Consider the following 16527-nt stretch of genomic DNA (forward strand, 5'->3'; position numbering starts at 1 on the left):
TCGTTGCTCAAGCACCTTTTGTGCCCGGTTCGCCGGCTTTGCCACCACATCGCCTGAGTTAAAGCTCCTACCCGAAGGAGCATCTGTTTGCGGGGGCTCGCGCGGCTTCGTCTGGTTAGCATCACAGATTACACTCCTTCGCGAAATCTCGTTATCACGCGCACTGTGCGCGCCCCGGTTTGAAGCAGTATCAAAAGGTCTCCCCCGATTCTGAGCATTCTGACGAGGTCGTTGAAACCGAGGCTGACATATTACCGCTATCAGGGGACTCGTACGGCCCTCTATCGAACGTCTCGGCAAGTGCTTTATCTCGTCCAGGTACGCCTTTGGTCTCCGAGACGACAGTACTCTCCCTGTAAACGTCGTTAGCTACGAGCTCCTTGGATTTCTCTCTCGGCAGCGTTTCTACCTTGGACTCGTTTCCGCGGAACCGCTGATCGTACGCTAGGGCCAACGTACTCTTTGTGTCGCCCGGCTGCATCCGCCGCGTTTCTCCACCGAAGCGTTGCACGCAAACCGCTTCAGCCGCTGGCGTCGCGACTAGGCTACCACGAGAGTAGTTCGGGCTACGCTGCTCGGCGTGCTTTCGTGTCTCGCTTTGGAAGAGCCAAATTTCTGCGAGAACTTTCCCGGTTGTGAACTCGCGAGTCTCATGCACTGGCCGCTACTGGCGGACTGTTTGCGCGTATCGAAATCTTTATTTCGATGCTGGTTGTCTGCCCCTGCGCCCTTCTTCTTTTTCTGGCTCGTTTCTCTGTTCACGAATACGAGTGCGATCGCTACGCGTTTGCCTTGGTACGCTCCGTCTTCCGCCCCTGACCTCTCAACAACGAATGGCAGCCGTTGGTCCCGGCTTCTTGACCGCTCGCCTGAACCGTTGGAGAAGTCATGTTGGACGCCACGGAGCACCGCCGGAGCCTCATCTGTAGCCCCATCAACTCGAGCTCCCTTTCGGCTTGCTCTCTCAGTTGCTTCTTTTCGGCTTGCTCTCTCCGTTTCTGCCTTTGGGCTTCCTCGCGCTCACGGTGCTCTTTTGTTTCCGCTTCTTCGCACGGACAGCGCTCTTTCTTTTCGGCTTCTCCTCCGTTTCTGCCTTTCGGCCTCTTCGCAGTCACGTTGTTCTCTTTTCCAGGCCTCATCGTGCTGACGGCACTCTTTGATTTCATCCATGGCCTCATTGACTTCCTCAAATGTAACTTTCTCCTTTGTCTTGATCTCAAAGATCGCATGCTTCCGTTTCGCATCGCCGAAGTCAAGGCCTAGCTCCTTGCAAATTTCGGTGAGTTCCTTTACTTTAAGGTCCTCCATTGTTTGCACTAGCCTCTTGCGGCTAGCCCCCGTTAGAATTCTCTTGCGGTTCTTATACTATCTAGCTATACTATTAAGGTACCCACATGTAATTTCCTACGCTGCTTTGTTTTTACCCTAGGCACCAGCTCTTGCGTCAACACACTTTCCCTAGGCTTGAAACAACCAAAGCTTTCACAGTGCTTCACACAGCTCTTCTCTAAACTACCATAACCTGTGCAGTCTGGTGAACTGAGAAAAAACGTTGAGCGCTTACCACACTTGGTAGCAGCCGTTGCCGGTCTATCCCGGCGCTTCCGTCCCTGTTGGGAATCAGTAATCCCAGCAGTTTCACCGATGTTGGGAAACAGCCATCCCGACGCTGTCACCACTGTTGGGACTGGGCAATCTCACCGCAGCCACTACTGTTCCCACTGGCCATCCCAGCGCAGTCACCGGTGTAGCGCCGTTGCCGTGCTCCGTCCGCTATCGACGCGGCGCAGATCAGAGAGATGAAGTTCTCTAGCCGACAAAACGTTCAAGAAAGATTTCTTTACAATATACCCAAGGATAACAACAACGTTACATGGCTGGCACAAAGGCAACAGCACCTCTGCACTCGGTGCCCCCGAAGAGTGCCGCCGATAAGGGCCTCCGGGCTGGTTTTGATACCCCCGGAAGTCCGTTGCGGCCACGAGAAGTTTGAATCGCGCCAATGAGGACTCTCGCTGTCCCGCGTTTGAAGTCCGACGAATGGATAAGAAGCGGTTGCTTCAGCCGCGCCGCCCCGATGGGGAATGGAAAGGCCACGCTGCCGCCGTCTCAGTGAAGCCGCCTCCAAGCAAGTAGCAGCATGTTATTTGCCGGTCGTTCACCCGGTCCATGATTCGGCCGAGCCGCCACGACGGAAAACGATAGGTAACTCTGCGTTGATGCAAGTTTGGGCCTGTCGGCCGCGGGCGGTTTGTTCTGGTTTGGTCGAGGCGCGAATTGGCTCCGCTGTCGGCGCGTCACCTCATGCAACGAATTTGAGCCGGGCGCTCTGGCTCATCAGTCCCTACTGTGTTGGACAAGATTCACAATTTATCTGCGGCGATAGCCGGCGCATCTTTGTTACACAGACGTCTTCACAGGGGACACATGGAATGGGTTGTGAGTCACACCGACGTCGCTCTATGGGATGGTGTGGCATTTGACGGCTCTTTATTATATGGTGTCCACCATCCAGAGCGCCTTCAGTGCAAACTCAGATATGCAAACTCGTCTGTGAACCCAGGGTAGGTCTGCTTCAAGGTACAAATTTTCCGCACTCTTGTGATGGAGAAGGCGGGCGGTTTCCCTAAAAATTCAAGGTAGAGAACATTGAGTTAGTGTTGGATCAAGGCGTAGCACGTTGTGTTGTATATGACCTGTAATTTCGGAAGCGCCCTTACAACAGCGCGGGTGTTCTGTAACACGGCGCGGTAAATATACTGAAATGCCAAATAAAAAGTGCAGAAGATGATGCCTTGATCATTCTACTTTCTTCGCATCTACGCAACTAGGTCACAATACCAGCCATAACTAAGATGTGTTTCCCAGGCCTTGGTGTCAGACTTGAAATATGTCTGTTCCGTGGCTATGCGTATTTGGCTGCGGGTGGTTACAGTACCACGTTTTAGCATTTAAGTTGTTATGACGGGCGCTTGAAAGCATGCAAGGGATATCAGGGAACAAGACTATGGTATGTGTTTGGACGTTTCGCTGGTTCGCTCGCCTCTGCTATTCGTAATTCTCCATCCTAATTATTTCAAAGGTAACTATCCTTCAGTTTGCATCGGATATTGGTCATAACAATTTATTACCGTACTCCGACCCTGAGTACATTGATATTATCTCAAAGCTCTTGAATTTCCCGAAATCCTTTAAAAGCTAGAATTTGTCTCCCGCAATGTTTCTTACCTCTTTTCCTTTATTTATTGCTATTAAATGTATGTTTCCCGCTGGCCTTAGGGGCAGACGGTGACAGAAAATTCAATAGGGACTTTTAAAAATACAAAGCACCGCCAAGCACACGCGGTGCTGTGATTTTTTTTTAAAAATCAATACAGTTATATATGCATTAGGTATACTTCAGGTTGTGTCGTTTTCTTGTCGGAAAGCTGAAGTGGTAAATTATTTAGATTTATTCCACACGTACTTGCTATTAAAGATAGTACTCATCGTTGAATACGTGTTCCACATCTTGCAAGGAAAATATAAAAATGATTTCAGAGGCACATGTATCCTCGTCTACTCTCTGACTATGTCTACGCGTTGTTGAAAAGAGTATGTGTTACAAAGGCCTCCAATTTCTGTTATGGCAACGAAAGTGTGCACTGCAATCACCATTACCGTTTCCACGTCCAGCAAGACCAATTGGAAGGTAATATCTGTGTTCTGTACGTCAGTAGAGAGGCCGCAAATACATCCGGAGCGTAGTTATTCCCCAGAATTTGAAGCAACGATAATGTTCCGGTTATATCCGCGCCTGGTGTGAGAAAAAAGGTTGGTAAGTTCATTTATGCCGGTTGTACATACCCTACAGTGATCAGCCAGTGTTTGCTGTTTGTTTCTGAGGAGCCCAGCCTGCAGTCTTTTAAAAGTTTGAGTGCCATCAGCGCTTCGTTAATCATGATATTTGTAGTTAGCGCAGTTTGCTACGTAATACCATGGCTATCCTTCTGCGTGAGAACCCCTCCTGTTATTCCAGTTCCTGATTACTACCACGTACCTGTTGACGGATTCAAACTTTCGCCCAGATGCGAAAGTTTCATGAAACCATGATAACACTCCCCGGTCGAATATTTTTAGTGTACTTTGTCCCTGCGCTTCGTAAGGGAAGACGAAAGACATAAGGGCTTTTTCTTGGAAGAGACTGCACTGTTCAACATGGTTTCCGCTTTTGTTCGACGGTAAACTATATTTCGTATGTTAAAGAGCTCTTAATATCCTGTCTGCCACCCCTTCAATTTTTACACACCGCAGAAAAGTCTGACATAGTGCGAAGAGTTACCGACTACAAGGTTGTTGATGGGACTGCATTGTATAGAGTAAAAAAACTACTTACTCGAACTGCAAGTAAAGAACGTACCACCGGACATATCGTTTGTTCTATTGCGCAAATAATTGCGAACATTAGGCGCTTGTCTTCGAATTTAAATTACAAAGGACCGTGTTAAGGGCCAAGCAATTCGGGTACCTCAGTAGACGGGACTCATAAATATACAAACCTTTAATGTGAAATTGTAACTGAAGCCAAGATTTTTGGGGGTGGAAGCAAAACAATCAACATAATAATGTTTAGGAATTGCTGCAAGTATCTTTTTGGAAGTCGCTTGCTCAACAGAGTGTCTCCTCTAGCCCAGAATCAACATAAAATTATGCCACCCAGGAGGTGAAGTACATTTGAAAACTATATATTGGTACTGCAAAGCCAAAGTGACTGGGGAAATACCCTACAGGAAAGTTGAAATTCTTCAACGATTGAGCAGTTACAGAAACTTTTCATTCTAGCTCCTCAGGACGTTGGGTCTGTTTTAAAAATTGTGCTCGTCTTAGCATAGCTAAAACAACGAGCAACTTCATGAGAAACTTCACTTTACATCATTTCGAAATACAGGGCGCTAAACAGCGCCGCATAGAAAATACATTTTTAAAAGCCGTTAATAACAGCTTGTGTATATGATTTCTGATTGTGATCCCTGATACAGAGCCGCACACAAACTGACGCGAAGTAGTTTTCGTTGTATTGCGGAACACAAAAACATTGTAGAATATAAATGGCTGGTGTGAGGATATAATTTTAGGGATTGTGTTTTTCGTAGGCTACAAAAGGAAACCGTATTAGCAGCTTTCTGAATTCAAAAGTGTGGCTGAATACAGAGCCGCCAGAAGGCACGATTTCGCCTTCCTGATGTAGACCACGTCATTTCTGTTGACATATTTTATTCTGTTTCACATCTGGCGTTAACGGGGTGTGCATAGACTGGTTTAAAGACAACAAAAACAAGTTAAATTTCTTAAAAGACTACAGTTTGGGAGTAGCATTGTTCATGGGCAATAATTGTTTTATGTCCGCCAGCTTTTTTTTATCTGGAAGCAAAACGTGCTGTGACAATACCCGGCCGTCTGCTAAGGCTCTAGATTCCCACTTTTACTTAGCGACCTTTCGGTAGAACAATTCAAAGTTAGACACCAAAAATTACTTGCAGGCGAGGTATATATTATTATCTTATGTCTATTCAGCTCTTGTTTCATCTGGAAGCAAAAAGTGCTTTGACAATACCCGGCTATCTGCTATGGTGGCTTCAGATTCGCACTTGTTCTCAGCGGCGTTTCGGTAGAAAACTTCAAAATATGACCACAAAAAATACTTGCAGGAGAAGTATTCGGTGTTGGAAGATACTTGGATGATCACTTGTTTGTCCTACCACGTAATGAACTGCCATAGAACGTTTAAGCTGCCGTGGAGACGTTTTAAAATACCAAAACTAGAATAAATATCACCAGAGAGCTTGCTGCAGAGGTCACACCGCTAAAAAGCGCATAAACCGATAACCGACAAAAAAAGAGACCCACAAAAGCACTGACTCCAACTACCTGCAATTAGAACGAGACGCACCCTAATATGCATTCATAAAAAAAGGATAAGTCATGTCAAATCACCTATCGTCATTTCACAAACCTTTGGTTAAAATTGCTTGAACCAAACAAAACAGTTATGGGAATGGCAGACACGCGGCACGTATTTAGTGAGCTCAGAATATAGGAGATCCTAAATAACTTGTCTTTTCTTGTTTTAGTACAACGAAAGGCGACTTTGTCTATTCTTCCTCTTGCTTTGCTATTTCAGCTGACTGGATGGTATCGTGTATTATTTCATAATTATGAGTGAAAATCATGACACACTTCTTAAATAAAAGGTGGCAGCCCTTATAGGCGCATGTCCGACAATGCAAGCTTAGAAGCCTTTCCAGACCACTCTCAAATTAGTGTCGCGTTCCCGCAACCTGCTGTTAAACCAGCGGCCCGTTTGCCCTACGCAGTTCTCAACACCCGACAGAAAAATCTTCTATATTACCCCTTCAGCACATTCAACATATCTTGTGTTCTGTTTGACCGGGAAAAGGGTTCCCCTTTAGAGTTTGGCCTATTTTTTTTCTCCGTGCGATAGCCCTATGAATTACGAACAAGCCGGAACCCTTCGACTTCAATTCTTATACGAAAGTCAGCTTAAATTTCTTAAACATACAGATAACTGCCGGCACAGACAACCGCCAGCAAAAAACAACTGCCGGCAAAGGCCGACCACCCTCAGCAACTGTGCTGCCACGCGAGAATTTATATTGTGTACCGAAGTTCCCTGTGTTGTGGGAAGATCTACGTGCCGCAGATGGGGTGCTGCTTCAGTATGCGTTTAACACAGCAGAGATTGACCAAAAACTCGTACGTATACAAATTTTCCTGGTTGTACAAAGCGAGTGGATGTGTGCCCCCACTCGTGCTAAACTTTTCTGCTGTGAGAGAAAACGTATTTCTCTACCTGACCCGTACAATAGAGTGGTAAACGTTTTGTGTATCAAAAAGGGCTCACTCGATCGCTGGGTATTTACCCGCAAGATGCCCGATTAGTTGGCACTGTTGTACACAGTGGCATTAGTTATTTTGGCGTTTGTTATTTCGTAAATATTAGGCCACCGCACAGTTTTTACTTTTGCAAGTTCTATATCCGTTTCTGTTATTCACGAGTGCAATTCAAATCAAGATTTTATGATTTAAAAACGCCGGCACGAAGCAAGTTTCACTAATGCGTATTTCAAAATAATTTGTTGCAGTACTTAAGGAAAAGGAGATAAGCCAGAGATAAAATATTAGTTTTAGATTGTATAGGACCCCCCCCCCCCGTAGACAGTGCTTTCAAGGCCAAGTACATTTGTGAATGCCCTATTTTCTTTGAGATACGAATGCATATGTGTGTTGTGTTGCCCAAATTCAAAGAATAAAGAGATGTAAGTGGTGATGAAAACTAACCAGAAGACACTTAGAGTTCTCCAATTGAACGTTCGTGCTTTCGCAATCAGTGCATAAGGACCGCTTCGGTGTCTTCGTAGATATTTTGCACGACCTGACTGCGCTAAAATTTCGTGTCCCATATTTTTACTGAAAATAAATAAGAAGCATAGTTATTGCGTCTATACAATTTATGCACAAAAAGTACTTAATTATTTCCACGCAGGCAATGGGCAGGCTTCCAGAGGCTGTAGCGGCCTACACGTCGAGCGACTGTCCGTCATATATGTGTCTCAATGCTACGCGAACTCGGTACGATGAGGAGACTAGAGAAGTGTCTTACATGTGGAACTTCGTGGGTCCCAACAGCACAATGACGTGAGTCAATAAACACGTTGCCGTTTAAAGCATTTAGTGTGTGGAGCTGTTGGGCCCCAGGTACTATATTTTTTAAGAGCCTGGAACAACCCTGCTTACGTACAAAAAGGAGCGGGTCGAATGGTGGCGCAGCTAAAGACACTACCGGCCCGGTACATAGACGGCGGGTAACAAGCTTTGGGTTCATTGATCTCCACCAGCTACTCCAATATATAAGAATTTTATTTCTTGGTGGCTGCTAAGTACCTCGAGGGAAGGCACTAGAAGAATGCAGTAAAGTTCGCGCAGTGGTCAAGAAACCATGACTATTTAGTTATTCTGGATGTTAATTAAGACTGCCCTACACACTCATAGCTCCTGCGGCATTTCGATTGTGGTAGCGATTGTCTTGTAGAATCGTATAGTTATCGATTAAGAAAAAGAATGCTTTTGGTACCGCCGAAAATTATCGTGTTGAAGAGTAACTCCACGCAAAAAACATCAAAATAGAAACCTTCGCCTACCTTTGTAATATTTCGGGTGCATATTTTGGGTCTGGCTAAGGAGGTAAATTGCACATGCGTCAGGGACCCATCGTACAAACATTTGGTTTTTGGATTCAGTTTCATAAAATCTACTTTCAAACATTTGACAGCTGGGTAAAATATGGATGCAGTAAAGCGCAGCTTTGTACGACTAACTGAAGGGAATTCCCGCGTTTCCGTGTACGAGGAAAACTTCTCCGACACAAAGCAAGTTCATGCGCAAAAAAACGAGGTTGGAGAGGAGTTAAAACGGGAGGATTTTTTCTGGCTTTTAAGATGGCGTACCTGCACTCTAGTATGCATTGACGATGTCTGTGGGAACGGTGCATCGAAGGGAGTGAAAAAGTTTCGCATCAGGGTGCTAACGGCGAGTTATTGCGCGAAGTACACCTGAAGCGATCACGTCGGGTAGGGTGGTGGCGGCACTGGTGGTGCAGGATCAACTTAGTAAATGCAATGCCCGGGGAGGCTTCACAGACAGATAAGTAGGCCACGCGTCAAACGTAAATCACCTGCAGTACGGTGAGACATATTATCCCCAGGTGGTCAAAATTAATCCGGAGCCCTCCACTACGGCGCGCCTCATCGCCTGCGTTGCGTCGGCGCGTTAAACCCTACAATCAATCAATCAAATCACGTTGATACATATTACAATAACGATAAATTATTTCAGAGAGCGCAATAACATACATCAAATAAAAATACTTCCCTTCTGCTTCACTCCCAAAATAAAAACATGCTCATAAAAAGACTGAACTCATAAATATGAGAAACACATGACCCCCTTTGTTTGCGATCTCCGTATGTGGCTGTTTGCCTAAATAAACGCAGATTACTTACATTTGATTGTAACACCCTTGAAAAGGTGCCTGTGAATTGGTAATATCTGAAACTTACTGTTCAAACACTTCTATTTACGTGCTGCGTTGTGTGCCTTGCTCATGTTGGAAGATTTAGATCGAAAACTATAGCTGGGCCACGTCCTGTCATTTTTCAAGTGCAAGCTGCCTTTTTGTGCCATCTCAATACAAATACTCCTTTCTTTCATGCAGAAGAAGCTCGTTGTTTGACATACATTACGGAAGGACGATAGACCAGACATGGTTTTACATCGATGGTGGTAAGTTTAAGTTCCATACATCCACAAAACTCTTTTTGCTGATGCGTATTGTAAAAGAAAATGCTTCTATAAATAGGATATGATCTACCTTAGCCTGGACTCCACTGCTTCAAAAGAACTCATGTGTGGGCTTCATGAACACATTATTTTTGAAACTGTGCTACACCTCCATTCTCTCTTTTACCCTCTCATAAGTTTGCCGCATGTCCTTCCCTTTAGAAATAAATGACTACTACAACAACAATTATAGCATACTAGCAGGAAGGGATAACACAGTGATAAACGTTCGAGCTGTAATAGTATAAAAACACCTTAACAACCAGGGATTTCCAAGACAAGTCCATCTTCCCATATGCCATCTTTTCTTGGCGACGCGGATGCATCGGTGTGCTGTGTCGTCATAACCAAAAGAAGATAGAGAGAGCTAGAGTATGATCAAAATAAAGGGAAAACACGTGGTGTTCTGTAAATGAACATTCATGTTTTAAAAATTATACATAAGAAGTGCTTAGGCATACCAAACCTTTTTTTTTTTAGTTATTTACTTGGTACTTCCAAACACGGATGGCTGGCGGTGCCTAAGGTCGAATTGTTTCAATTGGGAGTTGTGTTTTGTATTCTTTCAAATTTTTAGTGTCGGCGTATGCACGTTGTCGACACAAACAACCTTCTCAGCGTTGGCAACGTGTTCAATACTTCAGGCCAAGTATATTTTTTCAGCAGCAGATTCTCCGAATATTTTCGTACAGCTGCGTGGACACCGCAGAAAACCTCAAGTGCCATAACAACCTCGCTTTGGCTGAGATCTTTGTCATCCCACGGAAGAGCTTCGGCGTACGAGCAACAAGAAGTGCACTACAACAAGGCCACCAAACAAACCCGCGTTCGTAATCCACCTTGACGTTCAGAAGGGTACTGCGATGCGTCTGTAGAAGTGACCTTAAGAAATGTATACATTTCGCCGGGATTATTGCTTGAATATTTTGATTGGTTCCTTACTTATATGTGTTTACTGCAATACGCAAGGCCAAACTCATCAACGAAACAGTTTGGCGAGGTAATGTTGTGTTTTAATAAAATGATTACAGTGCAGAAAAGAAGCAAAATATTTAAGGAAGTTCATACCTTCCTTACTTTCCCCCCTCTACACGAGTTTTTCACCGAGACGAAATTACTAAAGATGGAGTTGCTCCACATCATTATTTTCCTAAATGGCAGTATATAGCATCGGTGTTTCAAATTTTGTATTCTTATGTCAAAGGATTTAGGTGACGGGTTAGTGTGGTTCGTTCCGACTTGTTAAAATGAAGAAAACTTTAAACAGATTTTGCATTCCCGCTAAAAAATAGGACACCAAAATTTAGGACATTGACGGTAATACTAGTGATTTATTTACTTATTAAGACCTTGTGACAGACGATCAAATTCAAGAGCAGTAATTTAGAATTGTATATGGAGTTCGACGTCAGAATTACAGCTTTACAGCTCCCGTCCCTCTAAAGACTCAGGACAAATAAATTATTTCTGTCTTTCTTTCTTTCTAAAAAAATTGCGGTATTAACACTGACAATTCGGAATGGCGATCTTAACCGCGAGGAAAAAGTAGGGCACAAAATGTTTCTCAGCGGGTGCGCATTCGGTCATCGCCTTCATATAGTTAAGAGATGCCTACAGCGGAAGATCGAATAAAAGAATCAAATGAATCATCGTTTGTACTACCGGTATTTACTGAAACACATCAGTTTGAACAATAACCAAACACCTGTAGAGCACTTAGGACTCACCGAAGGGTCATAAAATTCAGAATGATAGCCGTGACGTTGAGATATTTTAGAAAAATTAAAGACCAGCCTCCTATCACTGGGGAGGCGGTTGGGGAGAGGTATGTCATGCGGAGTCAGCCATCGCTGTAACAAAATGGTACCAGTAGGCCATCGCTGTAACACAAGGACACCGAAAGAAAGCGCTCGGACTACAGGAAGACACAGCTCTATGAAGGGACAGGATATAAAATGTTTGAAGAATACATGAAGCAGGGAAGGAGATTAGCAGTAAATGACCAATCAAGCAGTACACACACTATTATGTTCATATCCCTGATGATGATGATTATAAGCTTTGGGCCTCATATTGTGACCATCAACGTTGGCAAGGAAAGGCTGCCGACTGGCCGCAATGCTGACCCGAAGTGACATTGAAAATGTGCCTAAAAGTCGACCACGCTAATAATTTGACCAAACCAAATGAGACCTTTGAAAAGGCGACAGGAGCAAACAGAAGCCAAAATGAGAAGTTGATAGCACACTGTACGCTTGCATCAGGACGCAAAAAAGGAAAATTTACACCCCCCCCCATAATAGATTATTTACGTGCAAATCTAAATTCGTTAGTTTATTATAAAATAAAAATAAAAGTCATACCCTTGTAAAGTACGTGGATACCGTTGTTAACTAACCATCCTGCATCAACAGGCTCTATTGCCTGTATTAGGCAGCTTGAGAGGCCTAATTAAAGCTTTTTTATGGGAGGTGGCCATCAGTGCCATTTTTAAGGCGCTGTTCTAAATGCCACCTCATGCACGCCTTACCACCTGGCATCCCTGTACAAGGCAGACGATAAGGATGCGGTGGCTGTGTAGCATAGGGCTACTTGGCACATTAATCATTGCAGATGGACTGCAAAGTCCCCATTTACAACGGTATGCAGATCAGGCATGCAATTACCAGCGCGGATGCCTTATCCTATATTTTTCAGACAACATTACAACGCTTTGTTCATGTACGTAAGGAACCCATTACCAATGTGCTTAAAACATGCGTGTATTCAACAATGCAAATACTAGATATATCCACAGCTATGGAACATGCAGATGAACAATCCAATTCCTGCATCCTTACCACTCTACTAATCTGCGGAAATAAAGCAGTGGCTTACAGTATGAAAGACACGTTACACTGACATCTCGAAAACACACCTGTTAAAAACTGTCTTTTTTCAGATTCCTGTCGCAACTACACTGCTTACATGATGTACAGCGACTACCAGACATGCTTGGTTACCATATCTCCGTACTACCAGGACAACAGTAAGGGCAGTGCTCCTTGAACGTGGTCAATCATATCAGCAATCGGCTGCTTATTGCAATAAAGTGGGACGTAATTATATCGGTGAACACCTTGTAGACACGAGTTATTCAGGGGAAGGTAAAAGATTATAGGGACAGGATATGGAATGTTGTAGCTCACTTGTGCATTGTTTGTGCGTAGTAAAATCAAACTTTAACTCGTTTACACAAGAATTCTTTGTTCTATTTTGCAGCAAATTTTGTTCTAAATCGCATCTTTTTATGACAAATCTTACTGAGTTTTATTGTGCCCTTCCCCCATTGAATGATTTCGAGGGCAAATTAGATATAGACAACCGTGTTTCAGGCTACACAATCACTAGACACGCGTAACCTTTCCTCCTTTGGGGATGTCAGGCTATTTCTTTGAAACGTATTTATTTTCCCTGACATGTGTCCCAAATAGGATATAACCATGTTCCATATGCACCAGTTGCGTTAATAGTAAGTGCAGAGCACTTAAAGCGCTTGCCTTGCCGTCCTAGCTCGCTCCTTCGACCCAAGTATATAGAGCACAAATGCGGCGTCCCGGGGTAAAGCTGGTGTTCGCGGCGTACTCCAGAGGCTTCGAAAGCCAAGCGGTATATAGAGATGTGCGTTCGAAACTCGTGAAACGCTGGCGCTTGTCATACATCTCCCCGTTGTTTAGCGTAAAACAAACCATAGACACATTTAAAAAATATATCCGCAATTAACTGGAAGCGCTCGCGTTCCTTTAAGTAAGGACGCCCGTTTGGTTGGTTTTTACGATAGTAAACGTAATATGTGGCAGTGCAACTCCCGCACGAGCGGGGAGAAAAGCACGAGGAGAACACAACTCCCGCTGGCGCAGCTTCAGACAAGGGGCGAGGCAGCACTGCGAAGGCGGAAAATTTGAAATGCTGTGAGCGGCAGCAGTTAGCGGACAACGGCGCGGCGGCTCATTATGGCGAATCACTGCTCTGCACTTCAGAGAGCTTTCACATTAAGTGGAACGGCTTTAGTTTTGGGGGAGTTGATCTGGAGATAATGTTTTTATGCTACTTTGGGCTGGTTCTCGTCAAACTCCCTGATAGGGTGTAATTTTACTGATTTTCATACAGCAATTTTAATGAAGGAAGCTGTTGGAGTAATTCGGTCAGGATTCTGTCCTCCACGGGAACGTTTACTCAACTGCAAGTCCGTGGTGCACATTGTAATTGCGAAGTGCGACGAGTTCCATAGACGCGTTGAGTCCGCTGGCCTCCCGCAATTCTGCAAAGCGTCTGTTGAGAATTTTTTACAATTGCTCAGGATTTATCTTTACTCCTCTGTGGTGCATTTTAGTGAAGAGTACGTTGTTCAGAGAGATAGAACTTGTATTAGTTTGCGTATGGCAGCGAAGTTAACTGAACAGGCTTTAACGCATTTTGTTAACATATTGCCTCGTGCCTGGAGGCAGCAACAGTTGCCACCATGGTTCGATATGTCGATGATTATCTTGTTATTATAAAAAGAGTGGAAGCTTACGAAAGACCCCGTGCTCTCGACTGTCTTCTTTAAGTTTTTAGAATCAGTGCTCAAGGACTTCGGTTCATGCACGAAATGCAAGAAAATTGCTGTCGGCAGTACCTTGACATGTGCATATACATGAAACGCATGCTGGAGGTATATTCTGCGATCACATAAAAGAACATTTGGGGGTTAAATTTGGCCCGCCCAAAATTATAAAAATTAGAATAGCACAACAGTGCGTGTAGCTTGCTCTATAGATAAGTCGCGTGAAGTGCATTTCGGCCCTAGCGCCACGACACCAGTCCCCGCTGAAAGAGGAGGTTTTGCCGGGGAAACCATTGAGTTCGGCGGAGATCCTTGTTCCTGAAATAAAAGCGGGATAAATCTTTCTGACAAAAGTGAGCAATCTGAAAAATACGACCAGTGATGGTAATTTACCTCCATTAGCTCCCGGATTGCCTGAAAAAAATTACTGCCACCTCCCCTCGCGGGAACCCCTGTGTAGATGCGACGCATAGGGGGTTCCGTTGTTGTTTCTGTTAGGTTGATTCTCCCATCGCGTGAAACGTGCCGCGAACCCCATGCCGCGGCTATGACGCAACGTGGCGCGGCTATGACGCAACACAACCCAACACAATCCACTTTAATGCAATCCAATCCAAATCCAATCAAATCCAATCCAAGCCAAGCCAAGCCAATCCAATCTAATCCAATCCAATGCCCCTCGCGAGAGAGTGTTCGGTATCGGAGAGGAGAGGGGCTGAGTGGCGGAGAGCGCAGCTCGCGCGGCGAGGAGAATGGGGGAGGGGTGTGGACGGACGACAACCACGCTGTATGAAGGGACAAGGCGAGTGAATGAGATGCAGTCGCATCTAAAAGATGGCGGGGAAAAGTGGAGTGTCTGTTGTGTTGTGGCTTCGCACAACGTGGGTCAAATACATTAGCTATTAAACAAAAGGAGCTGAGGTTCAATATTGAATGTGAGTATGGTCGGTTATGTAATAGAGGATTCTAATGAATTCCCCTCGGTGCGAACGTGCTCCAACCTCAGGGTGCACTGACCTCGCTTTGTCGGCACGCGAGCGCAAGCGTGTCCAGTTTCCTTTTAAAATTCGGGGCGGTGGTGTACGGTGGCACCGCCCTTTCTTGCCGGCCTTCAGTGTGGTTTCATGTCTAGATGATTGCGGCCTCTCGGGAAGGCAGCCCCTAAGTCAAGGCAAATTGCCGTCATCCATTTTGAATTTCACTTCTCTTTTATCGTCATAACAGGCTAACCGCGTTTTTTACCGGGATTCCAGATTTGCTTGCCCTCCAACCTCACAGATTGAAATGACTCATAATAAATTTTTTGTTCCACTGTCAGATGTATATAAAACATTGAGTTGGGTGTGATTGTTGCCCTTACCCTGAAAAGCACAAAAAAGATGAACTATCATTCAATAAATGGTATTTCTTGCGGAGCGATAATCCTGTCTTTATGTTATATTGCAGTGTGTATGCTGTGGGTGGCGACGTGGGCGGTGGAAAACATTCCTAAGCGCTGCATGGACGCCTTTCGTGTAACATGCGGCGAAGGATATCCCGACTTCTCCAAGGAGCTCTGCTAGGCGACCTGGCACAAAATTTAACCGCTGGAGACACAGCACCAAACCATAGCTCCAGTGCAGCTTTCAGTTCTTTTGGGTGTAGTACCTTGAATTGTTGTGTTTATCAGATGTAACTTCAGAAAATTTTTTTTTGTGCGGCAGTTGCTATTGCATGAAAGTGTTTTAAATAAAAGTGCCTTTGATAAACATGAACTTTTCGATCATGCGGCGGTTGTAGTCAAACGATATAGTACGTGTTCGTTCGTAATTCTAGTGGAGTGTGTATCATTGTTTTTCTTTTCAGGACACTTGTACAAGGGTATCACAAAAGTTGCTTTGTAATAGAGAACACAATACCATTAAAAGAAGAATCCATGTAATTTTACGCAGCGAAAGCATGATTTACGAAACCTCCTGCATTATCCGCTTTTCTAATTCATAAATAAGATTCTGAGGGCGAGGTCTTTTAACATAGACACTCCGCCACGACAGAGTAACCACTTTCAGATGCGAAGCATCTTATGGTCGAGGCTGTTCCGTCCGCCGTTGTGTGGGTGCCGTTGCGCGGCGTCCTCACCCTCACTGCGAGTGCCTGGCCAGGTACCGCTGATGATGATTGTGGAAGGATGCCCCTAGTGATTGGCCAACCAAAGAATCCATTACGAGATAGCTTCGCGCTCAACCACCGTCGTCATCTTCCCGTAGAGGAACCCTGAATACCACACCCCCACTGCGCATGCCTTTTCGGGCACCGATTGTGATGATTGTGGCAGGGTGTCCCTAGGAATTGGCCAACCACAGAATTCATCACTAGATAGCTTCGCGTTCAACCACCGTCGTCATCTTCCCGTAAGGGAACCCTGAGCGTTATGCGAGGCATTCCTCCTCTTCTCTCTGACGCTCCTCTCCTTTTCGGAATTCCTCCTCTCTTTTCTTAAGCTACTCTCTTCTCTGGGATTGCACAACAAATGGAAACACCTGCAGGTCCGCGCACGATAGTGCGAA

The 16527-nt window shown here is 44.9% G+C and overlaps 1 protein-coding gene across 1 annotated transcript; it reads left to right on the forward strand.

Moving 5' to 3' along the window:
• The first annotated feature begins 3722 nt into the window (after positions 1-3722).
• On the forward strand, positions 3723-15677 carry LOC144167065 (uncharacterized). The gene is made up of 5 exons (XM_077696456.1): positions 3723-3813; positions 7544-7695; positions 9272-9339; positions 12338-12424; positions 15428-15677. Exons 2-5 carry the CDS (start codon positions 7547-7549, stop codon positions 15541-15543), a joined length of 420 nt encoding a protein of 139 aa, XP_077552582.1. The 5' UTR covers positions 3723-3813; positions 7544-7546; the 3' UTR covers positions 15544-15677.
• Positions 15678-16527: the final 850 nt, after the last annotated feature.

This window comes from Haemaphysalis longicornis, unplaced genomic scaffold (genome assembly GCF_048455015.1).
Source record: "Haemaphysalis longicornis isolate Haplotype H1 unplaced genomic scaffold, Haemaphysalis longicornis Haplotype H1 scaffold_2, whole genome shotgun sequence".
Lineage (NCBI taxonomy): Eukaryota > Metazoa > Arthropoda > Arachnida > Ixodida > Ixodidae > Haemaphysalis > Haemaphysalis longicornis.